The 17,429-nt window shown below is 42.9% G+C and overlaps 3 protein-coding genes across 8 annotated transcripts; all 3 read right to left on the reverse strand.

Moving 5' to 3' along the window:
- Nucleotides 1-69: 69 nt before the first annotated feature.
- Nucleotides 70-4,562, reverse strand: dnajc8 (DnaJ (Hsp40) homolog, subfamily C, member 8). Its single transcript, XM_035620471.2, has 9 exons — nucleotides 4,434-4,562; nucleotides 3,478-3,579; nucleotides 2,263-2,319; nucleotides 2,108-2,174; nucleotides 1,906-2,000; nucleotides 1,712-1,783; nucleotides 1,181-1,272; nucleotides 974-1,049; nucleotides 70-877 (listed from the first exon to the last, which is right to left on the reverse strand). Exons 1-9 carry the CDS (start codon nucleotides 4,506-4,508, stop codon nucleotides 755-757), a joined length of 759 nt encoding a protein of 252 aa, XP_035476364.1. The 5' UTR covers nucleotides 4,509-4,562; the 3' UTR covers nucleotides 70-754.
- Nucleotides 4,563-5,763: 1,201 nt separating this feature from the next.
- On the reverse strand, nucleotides 5,764-13,329 carry LOC118291944 (heterogeneous nuclear ribonucleoprotein R). 6 transcript variants are annotated; one of them, XM_035620503.2, is made up of 16 exons: nucleotides 13,083-13,329; nucleotides 12,237-12,397; nucleotides 12,016-12,134; nucleotides 11,804-11,911; nucleotides 11,579-11,692; nucleotides 11,232-11,408; nucleotides 10,978-11,113; nucleotides 10,652-10,857; nucleotides 10,404-10,553; nucleotides 10,197-10,318; nucleotides 9,567-10,105; nucleotides 7,512-7,572; nucleotides 6,704-6,790; nucleotides 6,489-6,549; nucleotides 6,123-6,259; nucleotides 5,764-5,912 (listed from the first exon to the last, which is right to left on the reverse strand). In XM_035620503.2, exons 2-12 carry the CDS (start codon nucleotides 12,391-12,393, stop codon nucleotides 7,538-7,540), a joined length of 1,863 nt encoding a protein of 620 aa, XP_035476396.1. In that variant the 5' UTR covers nucleotides 12,394-12,397; nucleotides 13,083-13,329; the 3' UTR covers nucleotides 5,764-5,912; nucleotides 6,123-6,259; nucleotides 6,489-6,549; nucleotides 6,704-6,790; nucleotides 7,512-7,537. The 6 variants fall into 6 exon arrangements, with proteins under 6 accessions (XP_035476396.1, XP_035476392.1, XP_035476395.1 ...); XM_035620499.2 differs by lacking the exon at nucleotides 6,704-6,790; XM_035620502.2 differs by having other exon boundaries at nucleotides 6,489-6,790.
- A 398-nt stretch (nucleotides 13,330-13,727) lies between these two features.
- Nucleotides 13,728-15,013, reverse strand: LOC118291946 (ATPase inhibitor A, mitochondrial). The gene is made up of 3 exons (XM_035620505.2): nucleotides 14,855-15,013; nucleotides 14,138-14,250; nucleotides 13,728-14,049 (listed from the first exon to the last, which is right to left on the reverse strand). The coding sequence occupies exons 1-3, from the start codon at nucleotides 14,924-14,926 to the stop codon at nucleotides 13,908-13,910; spliced, it is 327 nt and encodes a 108-aa protein (XP_035476398.1). The 5' UTR covers nucleotides 14,927-15,013; the 3' UTR covers nucleotides 13,728-13,907.
- Between the last annotated feature and the right edge of the window lie 2,416 nt (nucleotides 15,014-17,429).

The following is a 17,429-nucleotide window of genomic DNA, read 5'->3' on the forward strand; positions in this document are numbered from 1 at the left end:
TTTTTGTCAGTGTTCACACTTCTGAAGTAGTAACATTAAGTGGAATCATTTGAAATCCAAAGCAGAAACTAGGCAGGTAAAATGATTTTATTCAGTTTTCCCAAAACATAAATAGAAAAATTGCAACAAACACCAGTCGGGTGTTCTGTGTTTTTATTGACAGTGTTTCACTGAATAATTTGAAAACATGCAGAACTACTCGGGGGGGAGATCGACACTAAATGCAAAAAAAAAGAAAGAACAGGTAGCTGATCCTGAAAGATTTTCCCCTTTTGCTGCAGTGTGTGAATGTGTATAAACCTGATCAGTATTGTATGGGCTCATAAATTGATCTGTAAGAACCAAATCCTCTATAGTAAAACCTCTTGTCGGTTACGCCTCCTGACAGCAGCTTCACCTGTTACTTCATGACACAATGCAGGCTCAGCTTTGTGAGGTCAGCTTGTTAATACCAAGCTTTATTTTATTTAAAAAACAAAACAATGGACAAAAAGCAAAAAATTATGAACAAACCACACTTCTCATCGTTTAAAGAAATAGAAGAGGAATCGTTTATCTTTCTTACACGAGCCAGGCATGATCCCTGGGTCCAGATCACAAATATGTACATTAGAAAAACCAAGTACAAAACGATGAGGAGGTTGTACAACAAGTATCCTGATGGCGACTACACAGCTAACTGCAGACGAAGAGGAGATAGTACACAGAAGTGAGGCAGGGGGGGTTTAATCTAGTGAAGTCCAGTTTCACAGCATCATTCCCTCTGCTCCATCTTGACTTTCGGGGGCTTGAGGAAGGACCTGTTCTTCTTCTCCTTGCTCTTCTTGCCTTTGGCCTGGAAGGTCCTCCAGCTGTCCACGCGCCCGTCTCTTGTTTCCTGAAGTAGAAAAAAAAAAGATACACGAAATTCCGAAAAGCAAAGATCATCGTGGTTTTATTTATAGCTTGGCGGCCGGCGGAGCGAGGAGCGAACCTCAAAGTTTTTCTGCCATTCTCTGTCTCGCTTTGCTTTCTCTGCCGTCTCAATTTCCTCCTCTCTCGCCCTTTTCCTGTTGAGTTGAGAAAAGGAAATTTGGTGATGACACATTGATCAGATATTAGCATCACCATTTCCATTTCAACAAATGTCAAACATGATACGAAACAAGATCAGGTTGTAAACATACCAAGTGTAATTTACCTTTCATGCATGTCCTTTGCTTCCCTTTCCTTCCTCTTGATTTCCAGCTCGGCGAAGAGCTTCATTGTCTGTTTGTACACCGCCTGCTTGTACTGGAACAGGACGAGTTGTTTCAGAGAGACTGGTGATGAATCTCAGTCAATATTGTTCATAAATATCCTGTTAAACAACAGCTAATCGTTAAAGTAATTATGAGGAAGGTTACCAAGAATATGTTGGACCCTTATAATAAAGCATTAGCCAAATATTTGCTATAATAACAACCCCTTTGAACATTCTATTTGCCCAAATTGTGATTTTAGGATAAAAGGACCCAATGTATTTTATTACAATATCTGTATGACACATTTAGTAAAAGGACAGATGTATCCATTTTTAAAAATAATGAATGAAAATTGTTGTTATAATAAGTATATTAATATTAATTTACTTGTTTAATTGATCTCATTTAATTCTAATTGTCTAACAATACAATCTTAGGTCACACTTCATTTTGATTCTCAATCCCAGTGTGTATTTTTGTTGACTCACCATTTCCGGGTCGTCCTCCTCCACCTCCAATAGCTTCCCATCTTTCTTCAGCTGTTTCTTCTTCTCTTTCACCTGTTGAAAGCACAGAAAATACACTGTTACCAAAACGAGTAGCGGTCAGGAGAGACGAGTAACATGACAGCAAAAATGTCTAGAATGAAAAGTAAAAAAGGGGATGAGTCGCACACACTCACCATATGTTCCACGTATTCCTGTCCTGCCTGGATCACGTCCAAGGCTCTTTTCTTCTGTTCGGGGTCCAGGAGGAGTTTGTACGCCTTGTCCACAGCTGGAACACAGTCAGACGTTCAGGCGAAGTTAAATGTACTCAGTGCCGTCTAAAACCATCAGGATGTGGATTTACTATTTCACTATTTGTTCACATGCAAGTTTTACCTTCGAAGGCTTTCTGTGATCGTTCCTGGTCATCCTGATTTTTGTCCGGATGGACCAAAATGGACAACTGCACAGTGAAGAGACCAAAGATGAGGAAGAAAAAAACACAAAATGCAAGTCATTTTATTTCTTAATCCCTCAGTTCTTTTGCTTACCGCCCGAAATCTTTTCTTCAGTGCATCATCTGTGGCATCGGGGTCAATTTGCAGCACCTGAAAAGAATAAAATCAACATTTTTACTGACAGTTGCTGGATTTGTTCCATATAGAGCAAGTGAAACGAGGTGTCAGCATGAGGAGTGAATCCACTTTTCTCTGATTCCTTTTCTGGGATATAAGAGACCAGCATAATCACATGAGAGAAAACACTCGTATAGATGTGACACTTTCTGTCCAATCACATTAGAAATTTGACAAGTAAAGATACAAAACTTGCTTTTTCGTCTCATGTTGGGCTCTAATAACTTAAGTTGTGTCAGATATCTATTAGCTTTTTTATTTTTTATTTTATGAACACAAAATTATTAATACATACAGTACTGTGCAAACATTTTGGCCACTTCCGATGTTTGAAATCGCATCCATCATGCAGCACCACTAGCGCGGCGGCTGATTGGTCCCAAACTCAATCTGCAGCATGAGGACGACAGACACAGGTAGCAGAAGGAGGAGGAACAAGGACTTCTGTAACACATGGTCTGTGTGGAAAAGTTCCCCAAGCTGCTTGGAAAAACCCAGGGTGTGGTCGAATTGTCCTTCCTATCGACTATTCCTTGACCTCAGTGGACAACATCATGAGGTCAAGGAAGGGTGTAAAGGAGGACTGATAGGAAAGGCCGACAGCGGTTCTCAGAGAATCCGACTCGACTTTCACTAAACTACGCCATTATGCAACGGCGGATGTTATTGACGTGCTAATGTAGCTGATGTAAATGCCTCATATGTAACATTAACTTACATGATGACGTGCATCACTTTTGGGTCATATTCATACTCTACTAATTCTACTTCGGATTGAATCGGTAACATTTGTGTGTTGTCACGTCACGTTAAATATCGCTGCCGCGATGAATTGTGGGGGGCGTCTATCTCTCCTTTCCTTTGGCCTAGGAAGCTCCAGTGTGCCCTGCGCTCTAGGAGATAGGAAAGGAAGCACTAGAGCACATTTAGAGAATCTGCTCTTATCGTGGCTGCCAATGAAATACTTCCGGGACAATTTGACCGTACCCCTACTCGCTAGGTAACCTGGAAAACTATGCAAATGTCCCTGCCAAATACTGATTCCTCGTGGTTTACTTTACTTTTAGTGCCTTAATAGTCTGCACAGTACTGTACACTGGTGATGAAACTACCTAATCTGTGTGGACTCACCTCGAAGGGATTAAGGTTGAAGTAGGAAGCGCCAGGTCGGAGCAGCCTTTCTATCTGCTGCTTGTTGGTCAACACGGAGTCTCTCTTCTCAATCTGCTTCACCTGTTGACAGACATGACAGACACACGACGACAGCCTTCAGATACAACCACATAATACATCTAGGGCTGCAGCAAACGATTATCATCATTATCGATTAATCTGTCGATTGTGTCCTCGCTTCATCGATTAGTTGTTTCGTCTATGAGATGTCATTATCATGGGGAAAACTGTCGATCGTGGTTCTCAAACCCCAACATGATGTTTTGTTTCGTCCACACACCAAAGATATTTCATTCACTGTCATAGAGGAGCAAAGAAACCAGGACATATTCATATTAAAGAAGCTGAAATCAGAAGATTTTGCTTCGTTGTCTCATAAAAACTACATGAAGCGACTAATCGATTATCATAAATAGTTATTAATTTAGTAATCGATTACCTATCGATTGACTGCTGCAGCTCTAAATTCATCTGTGACTTCACTGTCCACAGGTCATGTTGTTCAACCCACTGGGAGTAAGGTGGATGAATCTCTGCATCTCTTCAGGGAGTTTCGCCCCCTGGTTTGTTCGATTAAGACGCATTTACTCTGGTAACGACGGGCCGAGGGCTCCACCGCAATGCAGGGAATCTCACATCGAGCACACGCGTGTGTAGAAGCTGTGGAGGTCGGAGGGAACTGAACACATGTACATTGTGACGGCGTGCTGCCAGCATTGGGGGGGAAAGAGGCGGCTGCTGCTCGGCCAACGTTAGCTTGTTGTGGCTAGCTGATGCTCACCGCTTGTGAGGCCTCGTAAGGCGACACACACACACACACACCGCGGTGGAACCGGACCTCGACCCCGGACGGAGCCGGTACTTGTGTCCACACACACACACACACACACACACTCAAGCGGGCTTCATCGTACCTCCGTGTAGAAGTTTTGAAATAATTCGTCCGACACAATTTGAGAAGACTCTCCTCCTCCTCCGGCGGCCGCCATCTTCCCCCCCCTCGGTTTACATGTGACGTAGTGGCGTCACGTGACCAAGCAGCGAATCCGACGTTTAACGGACTTCCGTTTACACCTGGTTCGTTAATACGCGGTCCACGTAACAATTAATTGGCGCCAATAACATTTAATTAGAGATTTGATTATTAGAATTAATGAATTTAAAAAAAAAATGAAATTGATATACAAAAGGCTAAGAACGTGAATTTAAGATTAGATTGCATAACAATCATATTTTAAAATTATATTAATAATATCATATATTCATATATAATGAATAATTTGTACTGAGGACGTGTAACTTTGACAAAAAAGACGTTTAAAAAAATATATAAACTGCTTGTTTTATTTTGAAAAGAATAACTGGACGGTCTTTCAGTTTCCTTTTCAAAATAAAAGAAGGCAACTATGGGGAATATGGACTTCCGCACATATGCTTCCGCGACGTAAGGATCTTAAGGACTTGACAAGGGCGACATTGTGATGGACGGACGACCGAGCATCTCTGAAGCTTCAGGTCTTGTTTGGTGTTTCCCGGTCTACAGTGAACACACCAAACGTGGTCCGGTGATGTGCGTGGGGAGCGAAGGATAGCCCTTATTATCTGATCCCACAAGAAGAAAAGCAAACGGTTGCACAAATTTATGAAAAGGTTAATGCTGGTTCTGATTGAAAGGCGTCAGAACAGAGTACATAGTTCATGGGGACAGTGTTCCCTAATGACACTAGCCACTTTCAGATGGATAGTGCGCCCAGGAGCACTGCAGAAATGGTTCAGGGATCCCCCCCAGATTTCTGGACAAACAAGTCCCACCTCGTAACCTACTTGTCTTTAAGGATCTGCTGCTGATGTCTTAGTACCACAGCATCGCCTTCAGAGGTCTTGTGGGGTCCAAGCACCGATGGGTCAGAGCTGTTATGGCAGCAAAGGGGGGGAACTACATCATATTTAGACTAAAAGCGGGGAATGGAGAAACCCCGTCAATTCCACTTGTTGTTCAATGATGCAACCAGATTTTACATTAGGATTCCAGAGGAAACAGTTTAATATGGAGTCCGGCCCCTCCCATTAGGGCCAAACCTCTTAACACTACCGTACACCCAGGATCCACAGGGGACAAGTTAAGAGTCGACACCAATGATTTCCATTTCCAACTCTTCTGACTGTGAAATGCACAAAGACAAAATCGCCAGGAGGACGTAAATATATGTAACTATGCACACACACAAACAAACAAACACACAGTTACTTGGGAAATACATTTATTGAACAATCAAGAGAAACAGATGATTTCCCTTCACAGTGACATGTCTTTTAGATGGACGAGGAAGCCTTATTCTGCTGGATGGAGCTCTGGATCATGACACGACCGTCAGCTGTATCCTCCTACGCTTCTGTAGCAAGTCAAAAAACATTAAAATATTAGAATAAAGGTTTTCCTCCGGACAAATTTACTCCACAATTACTGTTTCACATCTTCAGTGATGCACAGACTGATGATGGAAACATTGCTCAGTAAAATATCAATGTGACAAGGGGCTGATTCAGGCAATAAAAAATACTACAAGCCAAAGAAGCTGAACTAATCAACAATTGCTTCTCACCTCTGTCGCCTGCTGAGGCGTTTCCAGGGAAACTAGCTCACGTTGGTGCTGGACCTCGGATACACGACTCTGACAGATGTGAATCCCTGCGATGGGTCCTGCATGCGCCTCGTGGAGAACCGTCTCCTTATTCAGACCTAGAGAGGGGGCAACACAAGACAAAGACATTAACACATACATTTTTTAAAGCATCATAAATATATATATATATATATTACATTTGAACGAAATATGCCAGTATTGTGACTTACAGAACTTACTCTGCAGAGTTACGTCACCAAACAGTATTAAAACACAACAAAAGCTTTAAAAGTAGAAGCATGATGAGACTTTCATCGAATTAGTTCAGATAATCAACAGTCTTACCAATCGGTCCCTTCCATTGTGTGAACTCATTCACATGGACGAGGGCAGCTCCTTTTACTGCCTGGTGACAAGAGGCAACATATAAAGACAGTTCTGATATGAGAATCTGTTTTAAAATACACACCTACAATTGAAGGCACTTCAATGCAAAAACTTTAATGTGCGTGTTACACGATACAACTAGCTTCTGCGGTCCCTTGTGTTCCCAGTCTTACCTGTGAGATATAAACCATGTGGCCCTCCTACTGCCATCTTGTGGTGTTAAAGGGTAAAGACACCAGTTTTGAGGCATATCCATTGTTCTGAAATCAGCCAATTTCATCTATATCAAACCCAGTGTCCCTCCTGCAATCGGAATACATTTTACAAACAGCTCCTCTAGTGATTATTTACCGATTAATTAACACCTGTAAATCTTTAAAAGTGGCCAATAAACGCAGCATAGGATATGGGAACAATGGAGCAATAGACGGTAATGAACTGCTACCTCTAGTGGTGCAGAAGAGGAAATGCCCACCCCTCCCTCCACTCACAGAGTGTGTGTGTAGACAGCTGAGGTCATTTTGGTGCAGTAAGGAAAGGCAACAGGTGCTTGCAGGGGTTTGATTTTTATAGCGCTTACCAAATCCTTGACAGTAAAACTAAGTCAAGTCTAAAGCAGCAGACACATGGATCTTAAAATTGTGAATGACTTTGAGGGGGAAAAAATATGCACCATTTGAGGGAAATGTGCACTTTTCACGCGTAATTAAATCCCCAGAAACACTCTGGTAACACCTTTAACCTTAATATTTTCATACGATTCTTCAGTCAACTTTTAGTGACTTGTATTCTTCACATCCTGGAAAAAGAAAATCAGTCTCCTACATAATACAAAAAAAACAACTTTATCCCCTGTACAGTACAATAGTGAGGAAATTATTAAAATAAAAAAAGAGCAAAGTAGAATTATGGCTAGTGTTTCTCCAGTGATTACAATTGGCTACAGGAGAGGAGACAGTACTCTGTGCAAGGCTAGCTCACCCTTGAGTACAGTTCAGGTGAGTTCCTCATGCTAGTGGTGCCGCCCGCAATGCTTCTCCACCTAGGCAGGTTGGAATAAGAGGACAGACACATGAAACAAAATACAATGACACCATGGTACCAAAAAGGCAGTTGTTAAGGACACTGAACAGATTTTGACAGGTGGGCACACTTGCTACGGCAGAAAGCAGGTTTTTAAGAATTTTAACCCTTTTGGCTGGTCAGATCCTTGGGCGTCTTCGAAAAGCAGAGAAAAGACGAGATGCTGTGCAGATTTTGGAAATAAAAAAAGAATTGGGAGGCAACTCGGCATACAAGTACAAATCCATTCAGATGTGAGGCTCTTAACTGATGTAAATGTGTCAGTATCAGGACCAAATCCGGTGCGAGTAAAAACTCACCATTATCCAAGATTGTCGTCATCTTATAAGTGTGTTTACAGGTGTACACAGTATATTCTCTAGTAGTTGTTGACTTTTCTAAAACACTGCTTGAGTAAAAGAGTGGAGTAAAAGCTACAAAGCACTGTAAATTTACTTTTGGAACATTACACTACATTCCTAAACTATTCTGTGTAGAACTTGAAATGCATTTCTTCGGCAAAATATTTATCTGGCATGCTCTGATTGGACAAGCAATGAAGGATGGGCTACACTTATAGGGGGAGCTTTGAGGCAAAGTGTAAAATGGTGAATAGGAGTAAAATACTTGTGTAAAGCACTAAATAAAGTCCTTGTCGTCTTGGCAAAGAGCAACAATTAGGGAGACAGACTGAGGTTTTTCTAAAGTATACACTGTTTACCTGTGTACACCGTCTCTAAGACAGGCACAATCTTGGGCAATGGCATGGAGTCACATAAACACAGTTTGGTCCTTTAATAGTTGATGAAATTTCTGCAAAATTCACTGTATCAATTCAGAGTCCTGGAAACGACTACAGTCAGTTGTAATATGCACTGAAAAATAAAAGGGTTAAAATCCTGTGTAATCATCGACTCCTCCAAGCACCTTTTCAAGTTCTCTTGTCCCGTTGTCTGATTTGCACAATTTCAGCAGTTTGTGATTATCCTTTGAGGCAAAGCGAAAATTTGACTTGGAAAAGAAGCTCTTCATCCAAATGTGAGAATTATGGTAAGAATCAAATCAAATACTGAATGACAACACTGGATTTGAGTATCTGACAATTGCCTGATGCTCAGCTGAGTTTTATTGAAACGGAACAAACGTAAAAGTTATAAATACAAAGACCATCAGAGAACAAACTGCTATGGCTCTTAAGGTAAGCCAAACCAAATCCTATTGGGAAAGTTCAAAGAAAACATAGGAAGTTATGGTATCAGTTTAAAAAAAGAAAAACACATTTTTTTTCCTATCTCTAGAAATGCTAGGCATACACATTACAAAACTTTGTTTTCTTCCTTCCTGTGGATTCTTTTCTCCACCATTGCAAAAAATGAAGTATGAAGCTCTAACCATATGCATTTATTTACAAGCAAGTCCCTAAGCAACTATGAGAAACCACAAATAAAGGGAGTACAAGAAGGAGAGGGGAGGAAAAGGGGCTCGGACAAAAAACTCCTGCAAGGCAGTATCATTATTTAATGTCCTCTCAGATTTTGGAAAACGAATGTCCACTTTTTTTTGTAAATGTTCATGGTTGGCTTTATAAGAATCAGGAACAAAAAGTAACAATAAAATTGATTTGTGTTGTTGTTTTTTAAAGTCCCAATGTAACCGTAGGAGTAACAAATGATTCACCACAACGGTTATGCTCATTTCTTCAGCCAAAAGGCTTTCAGGCCAATCATCTTGAGCCAATTCTGTGGTCTGTCCATTTTTCTGAGATATATACAGACTTTTTTTTTTTCATGGAAGGATGATGAATAAAAAGTGATTCAAAAAATTGTTGCCAATCTCCTGTTTTTTTTCTCTTTTTATTGTTTTTCTCTTTTTTTGTTGTCACTTTGCCAAATACCTTTTGTTGCATCTACTTCCACTGCTGCCCATAAGAATCCTGTGAAAACTCCATGGTGTCATTACTGTAACCATAGTTACCGGAATAGTCGGCCCCTTGCTGCAGGGGCTGCTGGGCGATGGGCTGGGACCCCCAGTTCTGTTGGTTGTTGGTCTGGCGGCGCTTGGAGTCAGGCTGGTTAAACACGTCTGCCTTCCTTTTCCCGCCGACATTGCCCCCGCGATTGCCTCTGGCCCCACGAGGACCACGGCCCCTCTGTGGCTGGAAAGGGGCTCCGCGCCCACCACGGCCGCCCCTCGGACCACCAAGGGGGGGCCCTCTTTGGGCGTAGCCACCCCGGCCGCGTGCTGGTGGTGCTCCACGAGCCCTGGGTGGAGGAGGACCTCCCCTGCTAGGACGAGTACCACGGCCCCTCATGCTGTACACATCATCGTAGCCGTAGTAAGGGTCTTCATAGCCACCACGGTAGTCATGATAGTCGTAGCCGTAGTAGTCATCATAGTAATCTTCATATCCATAGTAATCTGGAGGGTAGGAATAGCCCCCTCGGCCCCCGCGACCCCTACCTCGGCCTGGTGGTGGCATGCGTGGAGGTGGGTAGTAGTAGTAGTCATCATACCTGCAGTGGGGGGGGCAGAGTTACACTTATTGATTCCTTATTTGCAAATAGGACGGGCGGCTGACCAGCCACGTGTCTTGGTATGACTCACCCTGTATTCCTGGTGGTTTGCCGAGCTGCTTGGCGCTCTTTCCTCTTCTTGTCTGGGGGCTTTGCCAAAACAATCTCAATTTCCTCTCCTCCTAACTCCTTCCCATTCATCTCATCCATCGCCTTGCCAAAACAGAAGAATTCATAAAATTATTAAATATCAGTCATTCAAAAATAATTCATTCAAAGAATCAAAAGAAAACCCCACCTTTACAGCAGCATCCCTTTCTTCGAAATGAACAAAAGCATAGTCCTTAAGTTTCTTTACTCGCTCAAGCTTTCCAAACTGAGAGAAGGTCTTTTCAAGAAGCTCTTCTGTCACCGCCGTGGCTAGCTTCCTGACAAAGAGCACCTTCACCTATGCAGACAGAGAAAAAAGGATTATCACTGCTGCAGTGTGGTCGCAGTCTTCTGAAGTGAACAAGAGCAATTAGAACAAGAGCACGATTTGCCAACCTTGGCCATGACCTCTGGGTCTGGCTCAGCAACAGGATCAGCCCACTCCACGGTGACCGCGTTCCCCCACACCTTGACCTTGCCACTCATGAGGCGGCGGCGAGCCTGTGCCGCGGACTTGTGGTCCTCGTACTCCAGGAAACAGAAGCCACGGTTCTTCTTCTTGTCATCTGGTTGATGGTACAATATCACCTCTTGGAGACCCTCTGAAAGATGAAACAGCCTCTGTGATTTCATGTGTAAGCAAGGGATCAAGCCCTTCAGGGTAGAGGATTTGCTTTTTTGAGTTTGTAACACAAATCCACCTCTGTGCATTTGGAACTGACCTGTTACTTTGCCAAAGTCTTCCAATATACTTTCCCGTGTCTTGTTCTTTGGAATTGATCCGACAAACAGGCGATTGTTTGCAACAGATATACACACTCCCAAGTACTTGCCAGGGCGGATTTCATGGTTATCACACTGAAAATAAAAAAAACGGAGAGGCCAAGAAATGTGTGAAATACATTATAAATAAACAGCAACTTACAAAATGAAGCCATTTTCAAAAAATGTTGAACATACTACAACAACAACTTACAAGCTTCACAGCCTTTTGTGCATCATCCTTATTGCAGTATGTGATGAAGGCATAACCTCTGTTCTGACCAGAGAGAGGGTCCATCATTAACCTGAGGTCCCAGATTGAACCGGCAGACTCAAAGAGCGGCACCAGCTCATCTTCATACAAATCTCTGGGGATTTTTCCAACAAAGACCTGATGAAGAAGGGAGAAGCAGGTGGACAAGTGCAAGGATTTGTAATGAACAATGAACAACATGACAATTTTCGTATTCTTTATTGACAATATGAGATGGCAAAGAACTAAGACTTCACAGCCATTTCAAATTTAGACAAGACGGGTTTCAGTATCTATAACTCATCTACCTCAGTTCCAATCCCTGGCTGAAGTCCTTTGAATATGTCCTCAGGTGGGGGACCGCCGTATTTTCTCTGCCCTGTTGTAACATCCAGGGTGTACCCTGTCCGCTCCAGCAGAGCCTAAAAAAAGGACGAAAAAAGCAAACAGTGCCTGAACTCCATGGTTCCAGAGAATTGTTTCTATGACATTTATTCAGACGCTCTATACAACAAAACCATGGCTTTATTTACCTTAATTTTCACCTCATCTGGGCCCTTGGTGGACTCCTGCACTTTACTTCCTTGTTTTTCTCTCTGTCTGTAGGTCTTCATGACTCCACAGAGGAACGCACTTTTATTCTACAGTATGAAACATATGAGATATTAGTTTCACCAATCATGTGCATAAAATAAAAGACCACAGAAAGACAATAATGATGTCATCCATCCACGTGTACGGTTACCTGTACATGGGACAGATCACTCTCTCTGAATTGCTGCAGCACAGTAAGCGCTCCCTCCTCGTTGAACTCCCTCAGAGCATCGATGGCCCTTTCGTCCAGATCGACGTACGCCACCAGGCCTGCACAGGTCACAAGGCATAATCAGACTTTTGTGGCTCAGCAACAGTGATCACTTTTCTGTCGTTGTCAACTGTTGGAGCCAAAGCAACTGCGTCACCCACCCGTCTGGAAGATGTTGTCGAGACTTTCGGCCACTTTCTGGGGCAGCCCAGCGTCGATGAGTGTCTGGTAGTTCTCCGAGTGTGTTGTTGTCACATCCATGGGCTCCTCCTCCTCCTTCACCGGGGCAGAACTACCGTTCACCTCAGCAGCAGCCATTCTCCTGTTATACAGAAACCAAGGGGAAAAAAACAATTTGATCAGAATAAGTTCGTCTTAAGAATTACATTATTTTGACCCAGACAAATTACTGGCATTTATCAATCCCAAACGTAATCATGCAGCATGTAACTAAGACAACCTCCATAAAGCTGTCACTGGCTTGACTAAATATCAGTGCACTTTCTGTCAACTGGAAATTGTAACTTGGATTTTATTTGGTCCATGTAACAATAATAAACATTCCTGTCGTTTCACATAATGATATTATGCAAATAAAACAACAACAACAACACGGCGGAAGCTCGTTTGTACAGAAGCTGTTTGGTCACTGAAGGCAACGTTCGTGTATTGCGCGGTAACATAACTCGGTCACTTGGAGGAAAAAAACACCACACCGTCCCGCCCCCTTCACATGCAGCCTGCTAGCTAGCAAGGTGGATACATTACATATGCACATGTACACGCAGAATCACTTTATGTGTGATTTCCACCGTCAGTCAAATGTCTTTTACCATTTCCAGAACAAATGAATCGCCAAAAATATGAATTCGTGTCGATCCAACAGCGCAGTCGGTTAGCTTGCAGCCTAGCTAACGGGCTAACGCGAAGGCCTCGCCGTGCAGACACATTCTCAACGAATCAAACACGCGCGCGCGCGCTGCGAATGGACAGTTGGCGCAACTTACCAGTCTGATTCAGAAAACTAACTGCGGCCCGTGTAGAAGCGTCAAGCGATCGAGCGGTCGGACGCGCTGAAATGTTTAATATGAAGAATGCGTTCGTCTAAAACCCACAGGACAGATTTCCAGACAGCTACGGTCTCGTCGTCGGCTCGCCCGAACAACGCCACCGCTCCGCAAATATCGCGAGACGTGATTGGGAAGAACGCGCAGCGAGGCGGGAGTGTTCGTTTTCATCAGAGAGGCAGAGAGGCGTCCTCGTACGGTACAAACAAATACATTAATGCGTGTTTAAGAAACAACCCGGGTTGACCACCCGCCAAAAAAAAAGGAAGAAGAACCCGGGTTGACACAAGACACAAAAGGCAGCTTCGATTCGATGTCAACAGAACTGTAAGGAGATGATTGCACCCGTGGAGCCACAGACAAATGCGGACCGCAGACTTTCAGCGGGCAGCGCAGTGAGTAAAAACGAGCGCTTCACCCTCAACCACTTTGACTTGCACGATTCAAGCCCAATGGAATCCGCATTTTCTTTGCACAAACATGTGCCACATTGTTCCGACAAAGTTACTCAACGCATAACTACCAACGGACATTTTTGTGAGGAGCACATGAGGGATGTTCAATGAGTCACACGTGTTCAAAAGCTTCCCTTTGAATTTGAATGGTCAAGTACTTTATTGTTCTTTAGTTTCCATGCTGTCAGTATGAAGTCTGATACAGGACCTGCCTTGACCAGCAGTATATCAATCAACATCTGATAATCATCGACTTGGCAACGATATGGTTAGTGTCAGAAAACTAAACTGACGACAGGCCTCCCCTGCTTCAGTCGTCATGTTTCAGCTTTCTGATTTTGCCCTTGTGGCGGTCAATCTCCTTCCCTAGGCGCTCAATCTCCTTCTTGTGGTGCTCGATCTCCTCCGCGTGATGCTTTCTCAGCGCCTCCATCTGCTCCTTCTCCTTCTGCCTGCAGACGGGAACAACGCGAAAAGAAACTGGGTTTAATAAATCCAGGATACTATTATGATTGTGTACACGATGACACGCTTTCTCACCTGAAGTACCACTCCTCCTCTGCTGCTTCTCTCTTTCCAAATGCACCGCCGGCCGCCCTCACAGAGCCTCCTCCACCGCCACCTTTGCCTGCTCCCTTGCCCAACTCACCAAGCTGGAATAGGCAGAGAAAAATATATCATATTTTATTTAATGTACAACAGACTATATTCAAGCCAATAGAGTAGAAGCGATTCACTTACCACTGTGCAAATTGTAAGCCTTATCATGTAACAAAAATTTCATTTGTCTGATTACATGCTATTGTCTCCATCTACTCAGACTGACAGCAGAACATCATATCATTGTATTCAGTGTTTAATAAGTCACAAACCTAGAGGTGCAACTGCACATTGTCTTGTGCATTATATGCATTATCGCCAATGCAAAACACATATATGCATACATTACATGTTCTGTGTCATAACATAACACAACAGCTATGATCTTCCCCAGTGACACAGCTGCTTTTGTTTACGTGCAGAATGGACGCGTGCTGCACATTTAACCTCGCATCAGAGCCATCGATGCATACGTCGTTATTTAATATCTACCATCAACAAACTCGCACAGTAAGGCAGCAGCAAGCTAGCCAGCTAGTCCAAGCTAGCTTGACAAGGCTTCCTCTGTTTACCAAGTTGCTGATTTCATCGAGCTAAATGCTAACAGTGGAAAAAAATAAATCGTCTTGTGTCACCACCAGCGCATCACACTTTTACCTGATCAGATGCCATTCGAATCTGAGAGGCGACGCATCTCCTCAGGTTTAATCTCAGCAGAAACTGTGACATTGCCGCTGGTGTGTTGTTGCACAGTGGACAAACTTCAGTTTATTGTAGTTCCACTCACTGACCTCAGCCGAAAATGCGGAAATTTGAAGTATACATGGGCGTGGAGAGAGGCCTCACTGCTGCCACCATGTGGCGAGGGGGGGTCAGAGCTGCGTCAGTGTCGTGCAGTGGGCTCCTCTTCCCTGAGGGGTTTCACATGTCACAGGACGTCGCACACTCCTGATGTGCAGCTGTGCTCATGAATCAGCATTTAGCAGCATGTAAAATATAAAAAATAAAAAACCCACCAACGACTGAGGCCTAGTGTCATTGTTTTCAATGGTTAATGTGCAGTGAATATGTTCACACTATATATTATGCTTACAATGTATATGTTATTTCTACTTTTTATATTTCCTTATGTTTATATCGCATAATTATTTATTCATGACTTTTTAAAACTGATGTTTTTTTGATTTAAAATATCTCATTTGCTACCTGTTTCTCTCCTATTTTACATGTTTAGCCGGCCTGCTGTGTAACGACAAAAAGAAAAGGTTATGGAAGATATAATTTAGAATTACTTGCATAGTTCCGCCCCCCCCCCCCCCCCCCCAGAAACTACCAGGAAACCATTAACCTATAAAAGAAAGCTTTAAATAACTTTTGCGCAATATTTCACAAAACGATTCTTGCTCTATGTTAGCAAACACAGTATACTCCACAGAATGAAGCATTTTGGTTGTTTATATATTCTGTGTCTTTTTCAGAAAAGCTGCATGGAAGTGACGTTGCATTCAGTTTGCACATTCACCTTTTCAAAAATAATTTGTGTTTAAGATCGATGGGGGCTTGCAGATATACAAATGGAATTCTTTCACTTGGTTACAAGTCCAAGTGAAGCACCATGCAAACATTGGGGAAACACGCAAACTCTCATAAACTCTCCCAGACTAATAAATCTCTGTGGTGACAATTACGCTTACTCAGATTTTGCAGCAATAATAAAAACCAGACATGATTTCCCCAGTTTCCTCCTTTTGTTTTCAGCAATTTAAAAAAAAAACATATTGATCACTCCTCCCAAGCTGCATGGGGCAGTCTAATTAATGTCATGCTCATTCTGTAACCGCTGTTTAGAGACTGCTGACATCCTTGTGCTGTGCAGCGGATCTATTACTCAAAAGGATGAGACCCGGTAATCATATGTCAAGTGCCGGATGAGACACATTCAGCAGCACAAAGGGATGCTTTGCACAGTAAAGAGAGACGGTGGGTGTATAGTACAGATGAGTCATACTGGAGTCCCACTGATGAAGAGCCCTCCCTGCCAGACAATGCTCATCCCAGCACAGTGTCGTACAGTATGAGCTCACCGTCCCTGACATTACCCTTTTATTGTCTGCATCCAGCAGAGTTGATGGTGAATGAGTGAACGTAGGCGTGGTGCTCCTCTGAGGACGTGCTGCATCCTGTCAAGCAGTTTAGCAATGACCACGTCATGGGACCTGGAAGCTCCTGTGAGAAGAAAAAGCCTGCAGAATGGTTTGCCTATATTTCATTTCATAATGCAACATCCTTGGTCCGTAAATGTGGAAGGTTGACACAAAAAGATGGAAGGTATAAAGCCGTATGCACAACTTTGGGCTTGTAAGGATTGTATCTGGACATCTTAAGATACATTTGCACGTTACTTTAAACACCCATCAACCACTTTAACACGATACCAAGTTTAATGGCTACTTTTACTCTCAAAACAGCCTCAATTCTTTGTATTATGAATTTCTGCAGATTTGTCTGCTGCATATTCTTGCTGCCAATCTCCCGTTTGACCACATCTCAATGCCATTCGACTGGATTCAGATGTGGTGACTGGGGAGACCTCTGAAGTTCACTGAAATAATTGCCATGTTCATGACGCCAATTTAAGACAACTTTTGCTTTTTGACACGGTGCAATATCCTACTAGAGGTTGTGATAAATTGTGGACATAAAAGGATGCACATATGGTCAGCAACAATACTCAGATTGGCTGTGACAATTATTGGCAAGAAAACTTTCCACAAACCATCACACCACCACCACCACCAGCAGCCTGACCTGTTGAATCAAGGCAAGTTGGATCCATGGATTTGTGCTGTTGACGCCAAATTCTGACCAATCCATTTGTAGCCTCAGCTAAAATTGAGATTCATCAGACCTGTGCCCACTGCAGCCTCAGATTTCTCTTACTAAACAGACAGAAGTAATGAAGTCTTCTGAGAGCGTACGTTTTTACATCGGTAAGAAGCAACTCGACAGCAAAGGTAGTAACACTCTTGCGCCAAATGGTGGCAGTATGCTCTCATACAGAAGGAAAGCAGCTGCCATGTGCTGCAATGAATATGCAATAAGTAAATGCTACCATTCATATAACATCCGTACAAAACAATTCTTTATTACCATGTAATGGACAACGCTGTTCCCTATTTTATTTTTTTTACTGGGGTAGCTGATTCATATAGAACAATGAATATTGCCATGC

This window comes from Scophthalmus maximus, chromosome 22 (assembly GCF_022379125.1).
Source record: "Scophthalmus maximus strain ysfricsl-2021 chromosome 22, ASM2237912v1, whole genome shotgun sequence".
Classification (NCBI taxonomy): domain Eukaryota; kingdom Metazoa; phylum Chordata; class Actinopteri; order Pleuronectiformes; family Scophthalmidae; genus Scophthalmus; species Scophthalmus maximus.